Genomic DNA, 15,982 nt, shown 5'->3' with positions numbered 1-15,982 from the left:
TTCGTTGATATAATAAAATCTGTATATTTTCTTTTTAAAACTAATGCGTTTTTAATTCTAATCCTCTGATACAAATCCCGTTTCCATGAAAAAAATTCTTCATCATGTTACCGTTTCCGAAATTGTATTTGGCAAATGCACTAACATCCCAAACCATAAAAAGAAAAAAAACGAATTTTCAATCTGCCATCTGCCAGCCTACTGTTGTAATATTTTTTTGTGTCGAATATTACTGTAATTGAAATTTTATATTCTAAATTAAATAAATTGTGGTGATTGTGGTAGCATAAATAATAATAAATTGATATAGCATTACAATGGGAAAACCATCGATTACTCGACTATCTGTTAGTTTTATTTGATTCTAATATTATTTGCTAGTAAAACATTGGACATTAGTTAGTTGTATCTACATTATTTTTCCTATAAAATGTGTTCATGTAGAAATTAGAAGCTTCTATTATTACTATATAACAAATTTTTGATATATATTCTACGTAAGTACTTCAAATATTCTATAATGTCTGTTTTGAAACCACTATTTTCTTGTCAATGACATCCAAAATGAACATATAAAAACATTCTTAATTCTAATCAAGTTCGTAGTGAAACTTATTACAGGTATCAATACTTGTGTTGTATTACAATTTCTGGGAAAATAAATCGCAAATCCAATGTTATAAACAAAGAGCTCAGTCTACAAAAACAAAAGACTTATTGTACTTACTTAGTTCTGTGGTTTATTACATTGATGGCTTCAATTTACCAGTTTAATAAATGCACATGTTGTCTTTTAAGAAATACTGTAAAATGGTCAGTATTGTTTGCAGAAATGTACTGTACTGTACATATAATAGAATCCACTGTAAATTCACTGTGATTTATCAACGAAATCCCGTAGGATTTTTGTAAAATATTTACTATAAATTTAGTAAAGAATTATCTTAAAATAATATATAATTTCTATCTAAAAGTAGTACCCACATTCTTAATTTCTAATATTTATTGTATTTTTTATATTAAACAATGCTGCAACAATTTTAAAATTATAATTGTATTGTACATGTACATGTAGACTTGCCTTGTCAGTTCGAGCTCATACACTATACTTAAAAACATACTAACAGTCATTAGGCAGGTTAAGTTGGACATCAATCTAGTGACCATGAATTGTCATACAAGCTCAAATTGCTCAGCAGTCAGTGTTACATTTATTCATATTACTAGACACTAGTTGAGTGAGCAATCAAATAATAGGAAAAAAAAATTGTGGGATGAACTGTCCAATGTTCTAAGTTGAACCAATATATGTAAAGTCTGAAAGTCCATATAAAATTGTTAAATAGTTTGCCAGTTTATTATAATGGCTTAAGACATTTACACATAAGGATTGCGTGTTAATGTTAATAATCATATTGTTGCTGCTTGTGAGCTCTGCTCGGGTTACAGCCACTGATTAAGACTATTTCATTTGACAAAATTGCATATTCTGTTGGTCACTCTAAGAATAGAGTAGTGATAACTGTAATTCGAATTTAAAAATAAATATGCATTTTTGTAAACATGTACAAACATGTTTAAAAAAAGAATAAGAGCTGTTTCTTCAGTTCTTAACCTAGAAGTTCTCTGAACTGATGGTAGATTTGACATATCATAAGTCAGTATTCTACCTACATAGATAAATTAATTTGATTGATTTAATTTCATTTATTGCTTAGACATATGAACTATATTGAAGTACCCTATATATAATTATCTTTTTTGATAAGAAGCTATGTGAGTGAGGGTGACCATAAAAAACAATTATACATACAATTATTGTAATACAACATTTATCCAATCAAAGAGAATAATGGAATATTCCTTACTCTCTTTGATGGGATTGGAGAGAGATTTTTAAATATATTAAAATTTATAGTTGTGTATTTGTAATTGAATTATCTGTGATTTTAGGTAGTGTAACAGTTTTTCTGAATATCAAAAGAGTAGATAGTATAATCTTTTTAGCCACATTTATACTATTGCTGAGTAGAGTAGTTGCCAAAAGTAAGTATTGTTATTTATTAATTACTTTTTTTTAATATATCTAATACTTATTTATTTAAACAACTTGTGTGATGATAAAATATGTTGTATGTAAGGTTGACTTAACAAGCATTCTTTACCATTCAACCTTTGCGATGAAGAGTAAGAAATAATGAATTTGGATAAAAACCTTTGCAATAACTAGTAATGAAAAAAATTATTTGGAAAAAGTGTATTATGTTTAAACTAGATTAAAATCCATGTGCATACTAAATTACAATTAAATCCAACTAGTAAATTTTGTGTGAAAGAGAAACAAATGTTCATCATATTTATTATTGTCACAAAGTAACATTTTTATAATATAAAATGGAAATATTATTTTATAATAGGAAAAGAAAACTATAACAGCAGATTCAAATAGCAAACCATCAAGCACTACAGCTTCAAGCAAATCGGACGAGTCAATTTCAAACAAAAAGTCTACAAGAAGCAAATCAATGAGTGCAATGAAGACTCATACGAAGAATAAACGGAAGATGAGAAAAACCAATAAGAAAATAAAAAAACTGTTTCAACAATTACGTAACGAAAGTAACACTAGTTTATTCAATCCTGAGGATAATATTGATCAATTATGTGGAAATAATAATATTTCTCTCAATACATCTAATGATAACAGTGTTATTCTCCTAGAAAATAGTCAGCAAACTGGTAAAAGAAAACAAACAGATATTATTATGAATACATGTAAAAAAAGAAAAATAAGTACTATAGTCATCAATGACGATGCAGACGGCGCTGTGGCACAACGCAATAGCTCTTGTTATACACCTAGACAGATTATAAACCCTAAAAATTGTTCCACACCAATACCCAAAATTTCAGCAACAGTAGTACAAGATGAAGATTGCAATTTAACAAAGGAAATAAACAGAGATTCATATTTAACTATAGATCTCACAACCGACACTACAAAAGACAATACAGATCTTAATGCAGTCATTGATTTAGAGAACACCACAGACAATCAAGATTGTACTTTTGTGACGGCAAGCAATGCTAGTTTGTCGGTGAGTGGCGATTCAGATGTTACCGTTTTAGAAAATAAAGGTAATAGCCGCAATAAAACCAAAATGTTCAATCTGGCAAGTGGTATTGCAAATCTGGATGCTTCCGACAAAGGAAGACTGCTGGAAATAATTACCAAGAGCATATTTAGTGGTTGTAATGTGCCAAAGAAAGTAAAGAGTCTTCTACATGTTAAGGTAAGTGAAAATGATTTTTTAATTTTTAAATGTATTTAGCCTCTCCTCTGGGCCGTTGTACGTCTTTTATGTTTCTGTCTAAATGTAATGTAATTTAATATGGACTGTAAGACTATGAGAGATTAAATGCGGAGAGCATTTAGTCTCTCATCTGGGCCGTTATGCGTCTCTTATGTATCTGTCTATCCTATCTAGGATAAGTCATAAAGCTATATTTATTTATGTATTATATTTCTGTTTTCAGGACAGTGAAAACCAAGCAACTGAAACTGTCGAAGACACCTACATTAAAGAGGTTATACTTGGACAGTCCACCTCCAGAAATAGTATAGGCAGTAATATCTACAATCCCATGAGAGACGCCAAGAACAAGACTGGCCTGAGGATGATTATTATAGACGGTAGCAATGTAGCTATGGAGTAAGTATGTGGCCTGGTCATCATCAGGACGAAGACTTTATAATTAACCCGCTGGATGAGGAGACCAGCTTGCACAATGGCACTAGTCTACTGCTGAACATACTCTCCCCGTAGATAGCGATAAAGTAGAACTTTTTTTTAAATTACTTTTAATGGCAAACAAGCTGACGGCCCACTGGTAAGTGGTAACCGTCGCCTATATACATGAACAGCACTACGGATATCATGCTATCATGTGATGCCCGTATTACCGCTATTCATTCTTACTTGCCAATCCAAAAGACTAAGGTGTCATGCCTCTTATCCTGTAATTTCATTGATTCATCTGACCCTTAAAATACAATTTACAAAGCAAGATGCTTAGCAACTGAAATACACAGGGTGAGACTGTGGTAGCCACGTAGACGACTTTACAGTCTACCTTGGTTAAAATATATATTTCCGATTTCATCTTTTATTTTTTTATGTAAATGTACGCTTGCTCCAGCAATCCCATTAACGTCGTGCCGTGCTGTGACGATACATATTTCTCGGATTATTTTTGTGTTTCGATGTCGGTGTTTACTTGACTGGAGACGCAGTCAGAAATATAAATTGACATACAGTTGAAGGTGATGTATGTCAGCCAAGTTTGAACTGTGAGTTCAAACTTAAACCTTTTTTGTATAAACCATTAGGCCACGACTCCCTCCAAAGTAGGTCAAACTAGATATACGTTTTTAGATATGGTTTCTAAACAGGACACCATGTTAATTATGGCAGGATAATCGTCCCTACCATGCTGGGTAATAGAACTTAGTATTAATTTCGACATATTGATCTCTGGCATTAGGTTTACTGTTCTTTGATATACTAGTTGATTGATTATTTGATTATTGAGTTGCTTTATGCGACATTCTGGGAATTAAAAAGCAGGATTATATTGTGTTCAAGAAACGTATATATAAGAATATGTATAGTAATATAATATATAATAATAGAAATGTATAATAGATTAAAATATTCGTAAGTATCATATATGTATTTTATTACTATATATATATTAACACAACTTCCTATGTTGTGTTAATATATATGTAGTAATACTTTTTTATAAGACTGGACTGAAAAAAATGACGGTCCACCTGATGGTAAGTGGCAACCGTTGCTTATATATATTAGAGCACCATGGATATCACATCATTATATAATACCATTCCCATGTTACCATTCATATTTTGCCGTTCCAGAGGACTAGGATATCAGGCCTCTGAATTCTGTAATTTCACTGCCAAATCTCACCCTACAATCGAAACACAGCTTGCAAACTGCTTGCTGAAATAGGTGAGACTACAAAGTTTATCTCAATATGATTAATGATATATTTAATATGTTAATGATAAGGATAAAATATATTAATATTAAAGATAAGCATAGAATTAGTAATCTAAATATATGATATATACAATGACTAAATACCCACCTGATGGAAAGTGGTAACTGTCATCTGTAAGATGGAACAGCCACAAGGATGTTATTACTTACGAAAATTAAGATCTAGTCTTTATATATTATATAGTATAGTATCATTATAGTATTAAGAAATATAAAGAGATGCAGGAAATGATTTAAATAAAAAAACAGAACAGGTAACGGCTAGTGCATTCTGCTGATCGAACTCAAGACCTCTAGGTTTAGAAAATGATAAATAAAACCAATAAAGCTGTACTGTACTTACAATTGAATGTATTTTTTTATATATTTTATTTTAGAATGATATGCATTTGCTTTGATAAGGCAACTATGTTATTATTATTATAGATTTTAGTATTTATAATAAGATTTCTTTATTCTATTCTAATCTATTTTTAATTGCATTATATTACAGAGTAATTGTAATAATCAAACAATTTAGATTAAGTTCCTTAAACTAATTCAAACGTTAATAAAATTGTAATAAATTAGTTATGCGACCAGTACTAGAGCTGAACTTTGACGATTAAATAAGAAAATAATCATAAAAATGGGTTCAGAATTATAATACTCTCAGAGAGAGATTTCTTTATTTCCTATATTTTAGGTGGAAACAGCGTTTACACATTGCAGAACATACATCGGCAGTTGGTATGGAGCTTCCAGAGGCAAATAACACGGCCACCTGATGGTAAATGGTCACCGTCGCTAATTTACAAGAACAACCCTACGGACATCACGTTGTCATGTGATAACCGTGATACCACTCATCCATTGCCATTCCTAAGCATAAAGTTGTCATATTCCATGAAATATAGCTGTCATATCTCAACTTTGAAACCGGAACCCAGCTCGCTTTTAAAGCTACTTGACGAGAGAAATACCATGGCTGAGATAAAGGTCCGGACAACATTGTACCAATTATATTTATGTTAATGTGTTAAGCTAAGTATTATATTTAAGATTCAAATATTATTTTTTAAGTAAATTAGGCTAGATATATGTATATATTAGTTCATTAGTTTCATCCGGCTCGAAGGACCATTGCATGTGACCTGAAACTAAAAACTGTGTCAATTTATATTTCTGACTAACGCTAATCATAACAACATCTCTAACTAACCTCTACATATCCCATTAGGGATTCCAGTCGTGAGGCTATTTATTTGTGTAGTTTTATCTCGGCATTCTTTTTTATTTACTGTGTAAAAAAATCTTTATCATTGTTATGACGTTTTAACATGGTAACACTTAACATATAAAATACAGTGTGATACTTGTGCTGTTTTATTATAACGGAGTGGTCTAAAATAACTACTGAAATGCAAATAGTGGGATGAATATATGGAGTGACAAGAATGGACAAGATAAATCTTTACTACCTACATAGTATAAAACAAAGTCGCCGTCGTTGTCTGTTCGCTTAAATCTTTTTAATTACCCAACGAATTTGAATGCAGTTTTACAGCAATAGATAGAGTAATTCAAGAGGAAGGTTTATATGTATAATACATGCGTGGTATAATATAAAACAAACGAGAAAATAAAAAAAATATATTGCATCCGTGCGAATCAATCCGGGACTTGTCACTAATAATGAATATGTTAGAGGAAGTATGAAAGTAGCCCCACAGAAGTAGAAGAGTAATTGCTTATCTTGCTATCGGCAAGTAATGCGTAAGAAAGAAAATAATATAAATATGGGGATTAAATAGGTTAATAAAAATTAAATAAACCTAAAAATAAAAGTAAAAAACCACTCTTAGTTTAATTTTTATTAATGCCTATTTTTTAATTTATAATGTCATATTGATGTTAATTTGTGGCACTACTTAATCATTTCACTCATCTATTAGAGGTATGTTACACTATCATATATATAGGATCATTTCCTTCCTCCGATCCCTTTTAAACAGGGATTGAAATTACAACGCGCTGAGCCGAGGTTCGAACCCCTAGCGGTGCCCTTAGATTAAAGTGGTATCGCTAGTCTATCTATCTATATTTTAATGTTATCGCCTATCATTTTCGTTCGGTGAAGCTGTAAAAAGCCAGCTGCAATTCAACACCATTAGAATAGTTCGAAAAAAAAATTGTGTCAATCAATCGTTAGTAATGAATTTGCAAATATGTATTTGTTTATTTTATGAATGATATTGTTAATTTCATACTATATATATATACAACAGTCATTGCGGAACGAATTCTGAGGTACATTTGCGCAAACAACGACCGGTGTTACACCTATTTTAGTAACACTTTCAGTTACGTACTTACTATATTTTAAAAAAGAAATTGAATATAAGTGTAAAATCATTTAGTTTTTACCCCCGCTGGATGCGATTACCGTAAATACCATAAAATAAACAAGCATACGGCCCATCTGATCCTAAACGATTAGCACAGCCTATGGATGTCTGAAACACGCTTTAGTCACGTGCAGAGCATAATTGTAGGTTTTGATTGTAGAAAGAAACTAATAGCTACCTTAACACGTTCGCTCTTTCATGCAGAATAAGGTAGAGACTATCGCAGAAAAGAATCTGAATATAAATGTAGACAACGAGAACGTAAACGTAAAACAAAGAGCACGTTCTTTGTCTACATTTGACGTACACATGATTTTAAGCATAAGTTTAATTTTATAAAAATATGGTACATTCTTCGTAACTGAAAGTGTTACCAAAATTGGTGTGACAGGTTAATTACTAAACAAATTAATTATTCTATGATATGATCCTATATATTTAATAGTGTAATGTAGCCCTATATAATATATTTGTATATTAATTAAGTGTTAATGTTCCAGATATAATAAAGGCAGGGAATTTTCAGTGAAAGCCCTAAAAATTTGCATAGACTATTTCCTAAAACGGGGCCACGTGGTGAGGGCGTTTGTGCCGAGATTCAGGTAATTATTGTTTTTTTTTTAAACTGCAGGTTTGTACTTAATCGCAGATACAGTCAGGAACAGTGCCTGTTATGTTACAAATGTTACAATCCTTCAAGAACTGCTGTGGCTGTTTACCATCAAGTGGAGTTTGGATACATTAGATTAAAATGTTATAATTTTAATATGTATTTAGTACGACCACAAACAAACAATCTTCCAAAATAAGGTGCTACCAAATTATTAGCATTCTCTGATATAAGGCATAGTGTTAGGTATATAGGTGTATATATTATATAGTTAATAGTTATAGAGTAGGTCTAGCGGTTTAGCAGGCCACCTAAACCGATGGTAACAGAATCAATGCAAACTTTTATATCCATGGGTTTGTTTTGTATTAGTCTATGTGTTCTCTATGTATATTATATGTATATGTACTTAAAAATATATATTTATGTATTTGTATCAATTGTGTAGTACCCATAACACAAGCTCTATAGATGACGCTATGTGAGTTGTCCGGGTTATTATTGTTATATTATTGCTTAAATAACACCTTATATATATCGATATAGTGTGACATTGTCACACCTTGAAATCCCATTACTATCATATTTAATATCTATATCCTGTAACTGGGAATACAAATAATATGGTAGCACATAGAAAGAGATTCGTAGATTGCATAAAATCCAAAGGAAATGAAGCGTAAAGTGTACGTTTGTGGCCGTACGGCGTGGTATTCCACAGGTGTAAGTTTGGTATGAGCTCCGATCCGAGGTTGCTTGATGATTTGGAGCGTGACGGCCTGGTGGTCTACACACCTATCATATTTAATGACAGGTCTATTTATTTTTTTTTCAAGCTGTAAAATACCTTATAGAATACAAAATAATAAAATATAAATAGTCTGTATGCACATAGAAAGAGATTCATGACTCGATCCATCTGCTAAATGCATAAATATTTAATTCCAAATGAAATGAAGCGTAATTACTGTATGAATATTATAGGAGGAAATCTTCACATAGTATAAAATTAAGTCATAGGCGTGGTATTCCACAGGTGTAAGTTTGGTATGAGCTCCGATCCGAGGTTGCTTGATGATTTGGAGCGTGACGGTCTGGTGGTCTATACACCTTCCAGGGAGATACAGGGACGCCGGATCGCATCTTACGATGACAGGTTATTTTATTTATTTATTTTTGTACTTTCTGTGTGGATTAGCTTTGTCTGTCACATGTCATCTGCTCTTATAAATAAACAGCTTGCTAGACTAACATATGTATATGAAATAATAATATAAATATTTTTCACTGCAATATTTCCTGTTGAAATCACACAGCTTGTAAAGCAAGCTGCCTAGCGGCTCAAATAAGTGAGACCCACGCAGAAGATTTTATAAAGTACCTCGGTAAAATATCCTCTGTATATTTCTATGTCAGTAGAAGCCCAATCCTTCATTTCCCGTAGATATTGTGCCTACACGTAATATTTCGGTCAACACTTGAGACCCTTCCATTAGTTTACGTCTCCACAAACATAGATTTGTGTTAAGTGTAAAACAGCCCGCATTACGACTCCGCATTGAGTACTCGCGTCTCTAATAAATATTGTAACACATTACCAATACCAATAAATACTAACTACAATAAATAATGCAATTATTTACCGGTATACTCACTACCTACATACTACAATAAATGATATATTAAGTAGCGACACCTCATCACATCACAACATATATAACGCTACAGTGGTGAGGATAAACCGCGCTACAATATCATTTTTTTTATAATAAATGTTATGTTATATCAATTTCAGATACATAGTACAATGCGCCGCAGAATTTGACGGCGTCATCGTGTCCGGTGATAATTACAGAGATCTTCACCGCGAAAATCCAAGATGGCGGTTCGTCATAGAGAATAGAGTGCTTCCCTTCACTTGGGTGAATGATATGATCATGTTCCCACGTGACCCGTTAGGCTGGAATGGACCTACTCTAGAAGAGTTCTTAAGGCATCCACCCGTCACGACCAGTATAGAGATTTCTTAGATTTGAAATGAAATTACATATTATCTGTCAATAGATATTGAACCCTAATGTGATGGTTATTGCGATATTTGTGATAATATATTTGTCTAATTACTCAAATATTAGCTGCTATTATAAATTTAATATTCAACGTGTTTGTCATTTTGTTCGTTCAAAATTGTATCTATTTGTGAATGTATTTAGGTTTAAAATATTATGTTTGATTTGCTATTTTGTATTAAATAGAATAATACATATATATTATATATAGTACAGTATATCCTACACTGTCGTAGAAATATAATAATTTAAATTTCTAAAGGATTCTTACGCTACAATATTCTGAATTGCAACACTGAATATTTATATACTATTTTCTGCTATGGAAAACATTAATATAAAATTTTTTAACCATTTGTTCGTTTAAAAAATTATATATTTCTAAATCTATCACTATGTAGTTAATTCAAAATTATTTAGAAAAAAATATAATTAAATTTTAGTTTAAGCAATGTGTTTTTAAAATTTATATTTTCTAAATATATCCAGTAGTTGATTCAAATGTGAAATTTGGACACTAAAATATTCGATGATATTTTAGAATGTATTAAAAGTTGTTCTATATAATGTAGTAGACATTATGTCTATTTCGCCATTAAGGAAACATTTAAAAGAAATTTGTGTTAACTTAGAAATTAAAATATAGTATATTTTTGAAGTACTTTTACAAAATTAGACAATCTTGTACAAATTATGTCTGTCGTCAAAGATATTATTTCGGCCTAAGGGGCAGATTATTCTAATCTCTATCTACTTCAGAGTTCAGGTTAATTACAGGGTACAGATACAACACCTTAGTCCTAAAGAATAGCAACATATGTATAAGGCTTGTAGTACAGACGTCACGTGACTACGTGATGATGCTGTACATGTACATATAGTCTAGGGCTAATCGTTGCTATTCTAGTCACGTAACAAACAAAAAAAAATGTATTGTAAAAATATTATTTTTAGGACATTTATATATTTCAAGACTGATAATCCGAGTGGTAATTATTTATCGTTTTAAAATTAGATATTTTGAAACGTAAATGTTCGTACAATTCTTGCCATGTAAAATGAGCATGGATTTCTCAATTGAAACGAGATTTTATTTATATGAAGTAAATAAAATTACCGTTTTAAATACTCAACGCTCAGAAAATGTGATGCCGACTGTACTGTTTTACCATTTTGTAGGTCAGTTGTAATTTTTAATAAAACAACCGAAAACGAACTCTGTAAATGTAATTAAAGAATAAAATTAAAACATTGTTTATGTTTTTTAGGGACTTGCAAAATTGTTAAATATTATTAAATATGACACCTATGGTATGGTAATAGTAGTGAAACTATATGAATGTATATGAAACCTAAGATAAATTAGTATAATAATATAACATAGTCACACTTCAAATGCTACTTGAATAAATTGATGTTCATATTATTAAAATAACTGGGATATATCATTAAGATTGTTCTACAAATTGACTTCTATTTCTTTAGAATGTAATGCCATCTTGCAATGCATTTGTCACATTTTAAATAACTCAATGATATGTTTTCTGCATTTGCTAGGTGAATAATGATACCAACTTAGTATATGAATAAATAATTCTTTTTCATCCAAACCAACCAAACATAGACCAAAAATAGAAATTTACACCTGTAGCCAATTCAGACACTTGTAATATTAACGTTGCTATAATATACTTACTTATGTGTTCATACCTGTTATCCACTTCATTAAAGATGTTATTTTTATATTATTATTTGTAAAATATAAGTTGAAAAATACATTTTGCGACATTAAACCTTTGGCATTACGTTGTTGTTGTCTTTGCTTTATATTCCTATAAAAAAGATATCAAGGATCAAGCACTATACAAAATTAATCTTTCCTCGTCTCTGGGGGAAGGAACTGTAAGAGACTACTATTAAGCCATTTGTAACAATGGGCATTGATTCTGTCCATCCGTCCAATTTACCATATATCGATCAACCTTAAGTCTAACTAAAGATAAGCGTATTCCCTATGTAAAGAAAGCTTAGAAATTTTTTAAAGGAAGTTATATTCCCAACTTATATTATTTGCCCACATATATATATACAAATATATGTATATATATATATATATATAGAGAGAGAGAGAGAATGCCTAATTTACACCATTCTTGTACATACAACATAGACATGAAAAGAGTTATGTGGTCAAACATGGTAGCCTGACATGGTCTAGGAAATTGTCCATGACATGGCAATTTCCTAGACCATGAACCACCTCCCAGAAACCATCCTGATAAATTGATGGTGAATTTACCACGATGGGCTAACTGGCCTAACCTCCTGTTCATCTTATCCTCCACTGGTGCCCCGCCAGCATAAAACGTTAGCGCAGGTGCACTATTAAGAAGAACAGAGGTAAAAAATCATCCATAAGAAAAAAAGAGGAAAAAACTTAAACAAACATTAAAGTATATTGGCATTTATTTATACAAATTGAACTATAATTCTATCAAACTTAACACTTGTATTTTTTTAATTATACACATTTCTTAAAAATACACAAGTATAAGCCTCTATAAGGTGCGTTTATAATAAAAAATTGGCAACATTATTTTGACTAAAAGCATGTAAAAATAGAATTAACCATTATAAAAATAACATTCAATTCCTTATCTTAATCTCACTTTCCAATTCCAAAGCTCATACTTCCATGGCTTATTATGTACTGACAGTCTTTCCTAACTTAATATTAATAACTTATATCACTAATAAAAATAATAACTAAAAAATATTAATACAAATAAACAAGTAATACATATATTGCACAGCGCCATCTAGTGGTATAAATAGGAATGAAAAGAAATTTAAATGAATCTAATATTATATTTAGATCAACAATTAAATGTACAATGCATTTATTTGAGACGAATGCTTTGTTAATTATACACACTTTTTTCTAACTGTTAGCACGTTTTGTCCTTTTCTGTCAAATTAATAAAATAATTCAATAGATAAGGACAAACAATTCAATAGTTAAAAATTACATTCATAATTGGTTTAAAAATGCAAGAGTTCGTATACAACGAACCAAAATGAAGTTTTTGGAGTCTGTTCAAGAAGAAATGTTCAATGTCATACCAGATTTATAATAAGGAAGATTTTATTTTGGCACTGCAGCATTAATAGCATTATATTACCGTGTACTTTTACTCTTATATTCTTGAGATATTTATTTATATTCGACAGATTTGTGAACGTAAATTTATGAACCATTATGAGTTGACCCATATAGAGCAATACTTTTTAATAGAGATGCTGTGACATTCGTTGATATTATAATTTTATAATTATTTTACAATTTCACTACATTCCCTTCGCAAATTCCGTTAATTTTATTAATCATACGAAAAATGTCCCAACCCATAATCCGCGGGTTTTTAACTATTTAGATATAATGAAATATAACTTAATGCTAATCCCAGAGAGAGTAGGCAGGCAGTTATTACTTATCAACGTCACTGTGAACGCAACATTTGACATTTCGCTGGATATATTTGAATCTAATAGCAGGGAATTACCTACCGCCATGGGCATACAAAAGGTATACTGGCAAGAGCAGATGTCCATCCATCCAATGAAAATTGGATTGTGGAAGATATTATTGTGCTTTTCATTTTGAAAAGACGACCCGGAAAAAAATATTCTTCCTTAGTTCAACAGCGATCTAGTTTCTGGTCTAGGATATCGGCATACCTATGCCGAATGCTTATCCTCTCTTGGATTAACTTAGTTTGTAAGTTTATCATAATTATAATACATTATTAGAGTGGGGAAGAGAATTATTAGTAATGTGGACTGCTGACCCCATTGCTACCAATGTACTATGTCAGATTAACCTCCACGCGGTTCCCCCTGGAAACCATCGTGATATATTCCTGGTGAATTTGCCACGATGTGCTAACTGATATCTGGCCTCATGCTCATCTCATCATCCTCCATTGGTGGCCCGCCAGCGTATATCATCTCGCAGGCGGGTGCACCATTCCATTATTATCCATTAAAAATACTATATTAGAAGGATCAATTTGATAGTAAGAGAGAGACTAACAAAGTATTAATTTCAGACAAAATAGTTTGTATCAGCTCTCTTACTATATACGTATATTATTTTCGTTGATTATTTTAAATATAAATAGAATCATTAACTACAAGTTGATAATTTGTCTATGTCTTTTTTCGTAATTGTACAGTTTAGCCAAACTCGCCTATCATTGGCCATAGAAAGATATTATATATAAATCTTTACATAGTATGGATTTTTTTTGTTTTTTGCAATAGTATATGTTGGTGGTCACTGTATTATCTAATATCTGAATTTAAGACTGTATTATCGTTAAAAGGTACAACATTGTTTTTTAAAAGAATACGAGCTGTCTTTCTTGTCAGTTCTTCTCCTCTCAAAATTTTTCCGAACTGACGGTAGATTTGACATATGATAAGAGTCTGTATTAGACCTACACGAATAAAGATATTTTGAATTTGAATTTGAGCGAGACTTGTATTATTACAAATAAAAGATAATACAAAAACGTATTCATAGAATTATATCATGCACATACTATAAAATGTTTAATTTAAAGTATTAATAAAAATCATCAAACCATTAAATGTAAATTACATTGCATTATAACAGTAATAATAAACATGAAAAAACTCATATGAAAATCAAATATTTACAATTTTAAATAAACATATATTAGAAATTTAAGGTTGCTTTATTTTGGCACTAAATGTATATTAAATAAAACTGAAAATTTACAAAACTAGATATTGTTCGGACGAAGAGAACAGATATTAAAAACATTAGTGAAACAAAAAATAAACATGCATAAAACAAAATAACTAATTAAACTAACTATGCTACATTTATTTCGTTTTTCCAACAAATTAAATAAGTAGTCTTATTGTGCCCGTGATACTCATTCCGTTAGCATTTCAGAGGACAAGATATTATGCCTCTTATCATGTAATTTTACTGCCTAAATCCACTGATCGAATTGATGCTACAACCGAAAACACCTTAAAAATAATACTAAACATAAAATAGACTAGAAAGCAAAGTTTAACAATTCATTTTTAATATTATATTAAATGTGATGATTATATTAATTGAACGGACTTCAACCTCATCTTCCATTAATATCTCGCCGCTGAATATTGTCAGTATATACAGACGTGTGCACCATTCCACAATATCGCTTAATAATAAACTGATTTAACTCACATATTTTAAAAATTAATGATAACGCAAAACATTCAAGTCGATTTTCCAATATTTGTAATTTTTTACTTAAATTTAACTCACATGTACAACATAATGGAAATTAATGCTTAAAGGAAAACATTCAAGTAGATTTTCCAAAATTTGTATTATTATTGTGTGATAGATGTAGGACATTTTGATAAATATATATACTATATGTAAAGTCAAAGGATTTCCTTATTTATAGATAGTATTCAATAAAAGTACTATTATTGTAGTGAGAATGGTGATTGTCCCAAATATCACATTAGTGAATATACAAATATTATGATCCATACTATAAGCATAAATGCGAAAATAACTCTGACTGTCTGTCTCGCTTTTACGCCAAATCTATTGAACAGATTTACATGAAATTTAGTCCACAGATAGTCTGAGAAAGGACATAAAGCTACTTTTTAATGCGGAAAGGGGTTGAAATGGGTAATGAAAGGTTGTATGGAAGTATCGTTATTTTTAAAGCTAGAAGCTTAAAACTTAGCTACCAACTTTGAAGCCAGAAAGATGAAAATTTTTTCTTT

The 15,982-nt window shown here is 30.7% G+C and overlaps 1 protein-coding gene across 1 annotated transcript; it reads left to right on the top strand.

The window, feature by feature from the left end:
• Window positions 1-208: 208 nt before the first annotated feature.
• Window positions 209-10,527, top strand: LOC131850196 (MATH and LRR domain-containing protein PFE0570w-like). Its single transcript, XM_059200369.1, has 6 exons — window positions 209-347; window positions 2,418-3,293; window positions 3,538-3,713; window positions 7,975-8,076; window positions 9,121-9,240; window positions 9,880-10,527. Exons 1-6 carry the CDS (start codon window positions 318-320, stop codon window positions 10,112-10,114), a joined length of 1,539 nt encoding a protein of 512 aa, XP_059056352.1. The 5' UTR covers window positions 209-317; the 3' UTR covers window positions 10,115-10,527.
• Window positions 10,528-15,982: the final 5,455 nt, after the last annotated feature.

Source organism: Achroia grisella, unplaced genomic scaffold (assembly GCF_030625045.1).
Source record: "Achroia grisella isolate CSIRO2021 unplaced genomic scaffold, CSIRO_AGI_Agris_v1 utg702, whole genome shotgun sequence".
NCBI lineage: Eukaryota > Metazoa > Arthropoda > Insecta > Lepidoptera > Pyralidae > Achroia > Achroia grisella.
Note: the sequence above shows the minus strand (reverse complement) of the source record. Positions and strands in the feature narration are given on the sequence as shown.